This window comes from Cicer arietinum, chromosome 1 (assembly GCF_000331145.2).
Source record: "Cicer arietinum cultivar CDC Frontier isolate Library 1 chromosome 1, Cicar.CDCFrontier_v2.0, whole genome shotgun sequence".
Taxonomy (NCBI): Eukaryota; Viridiplantae; Streptophyta; class Magnoliopsida; order Fabales; family Fabaceae; genus Cicer; species Cicer arietinum.
In genome coordinates, this window is record NC_021160.2 from 28,536,829 (window position 1) to 28,538,926 (window position 2,098).

General features: G+C 35.6%; 1 protein-coding gene across 1 annotated transcript in view; it reads right to left on the minus strand.

The window, feature by feature from the left end:
- Positions 1-344: 344 nt before the first annotated feature.
- LOC140918778 (uncharacterized) overlaps positions 345-2,098 on the minus strand; it is a 42,640-nt gene continuing 40,886 nt past the window's right edge. Inside the window, exon 5 of the mRNA XM_073363574.1 lies at positions 345-396. Within this exon, the coding sequence (XP_073219675.1) occupies positions 345-396 (52 nt within the window). The remainder of the gene's footprint in view (positions 397-2,098) is intronic.

A 2,098-nucleotide genomic window follows, 5' to 3' on the forward strand; every position in this document is an offset into this window, starting at 1 on the left:
TCGATTTCCCAGAATCAGCCTTGGGTAACTATCAAGTGTAAATTTCCCAATCGATTTAATCGATTTACTCAGTCAACTTGTTGATTTCTTGTGTTCCAAGCAATTTGTTTCAAGTGTGTAGGATTGGATTGTTGTTCCTGAAATCTTGCTCAATTAAAATGTTAGATTTATCATATGATGTATGAACATTGTATGTTTGTTAATTATGTCAAAATTAGGATTCAAAGGACTAAAGTCCAACAATCTCCCCCTTTTTGCATAAGTGACAATCATACAATTTTAACTTGAGTTGAGCATTTCAAGACATAATATTAACAACATTTCATAGCATATATGTACCATTATCATATCATAGAAACAGAAGTATCAGGGCATCTTAGCATAACAGTACACATGCTATTTCAGAAGTAACAGAGCATCTTAGCATAACAGTACACATGCTTTTCAAAAAAATCAGATCATTATTATATTAAAAAAAATTCATTATCAGTCATCAGAGCTTAGTCATCAGAGCAAATAAATGCAACAAATATTAGCAAGTTATAATTTTTCTCCCCCTTTGTCAGTTAAGGCAAAAAGGCAGAAAAAAAACTTCCTCCCCATATGTTAAAGAACATAAGCATTGGGGATTGAAATCATAAAACATTGTGTATCAGAGCAATGACAATCAGGGCAATTAATGAGCATATCAAAGAATTAAGACAAATGAATTCAGAGAGAAATGAGATAAACGTTTTAGTTCATTATCGATATAGATGAAATGAGTACAACAAGTCATAGCAAAACAGCACAGATCCTAAACTCCTAATCTCCTAAACTAGGCTGGTCCTCACTATTATCTACGGGAGAGGCAGAGACCGCTGTATTACCCTCAGCAGGTGTCTCCTCAACGTGAGTCTCAGGGTGATCTAGGGGAGTTGGGTTAGGTTCCTCTGCTGCTTGACGATCGATGTCTGCGATGTCTTCAAATGACAGCTTGATTCCTAAGTGAGCTTGAATCGCATCCACATCCTGAACAACCGAATTCAAGGATGCCTGGAGAGTCCTTAAATTAGCTTCCATTCTAGACTGTGATTCTAGCATCTTGGCATTGTGTGCCATCTGAGCTTCTATGAATTCCATTATCTTAGCAACAAAATCAGGAGGGGCTGTGGCAGTAGCAGGTTGAGGCTGAGGTTGTGCTGGTTCAACAGTAGGCTGAGGTCTTATTCATATACCATGTAACCTTTTCAATTGCATTTGGTTTACAATTGATTCTCCAAATATCAGAGTGGTCTTTGCAGATTCTTCATTAACAAATGAAACCTTGAAATGTTTAAGAATCTTGGTAATCAGCTGTGGATAAGTACTCTTAGCAATAGCAGATTTTTGACCATGTTTGACATTTCTGGTTTGCATATAACCAATACCATATCTGTTTTTATTTCTTTTAACATGCATATTTGGTGTATATCCTAAACCAGATTTTTCATGAACATGTCTTTGATTGCTAAGTATGACATTCAGTTTATCTTTACTATTAGCAAACTTCAATAAATCAGATTTTAATGATGCAACATTATTCTCAAGTTCAATGCATTTTGCAGATTTGTCATGTGAATCCTTTTTCAGTTGTTCACATAAATTTTCAATTTCTTTATGGTCATTTTTCATTTGTTCAAGCATTTTCTTTGTGCTTAACAACTGTTTTATGGAATTCACATAATCATCATGCAGCTCATTGAAAGCTTCTTGTAGCTCATCATAGGTTGGATTAGATTGTGAACTAACCTCATTTTCTGATTCTGAGTCGGTATTTGCCATGAGACACAGATTCGCTTCTTCTTCATCCGAAGAGGCAGAGGATTCTTCGTTGTCGTTCCATGCAATATAAGCTTTTCTGGTTTTGGTGACTGGTTCCTTGCCTTTTGGTTTTGTAGCTCTATTTTTGTTCTGCAATTTGTAGCATTCTGACTTTATGTGACCAGTTTTACCACATTCATAGCATGTAATTGTCTTGGTGTCACTAGTCTTAGAGTTTGATGGCTTTCTGAATTTGTTGTCTTTCTTCTTCAGAAATTTCTTAAATTTCTTGACAAGCAACCCAATCTCAGGCTCT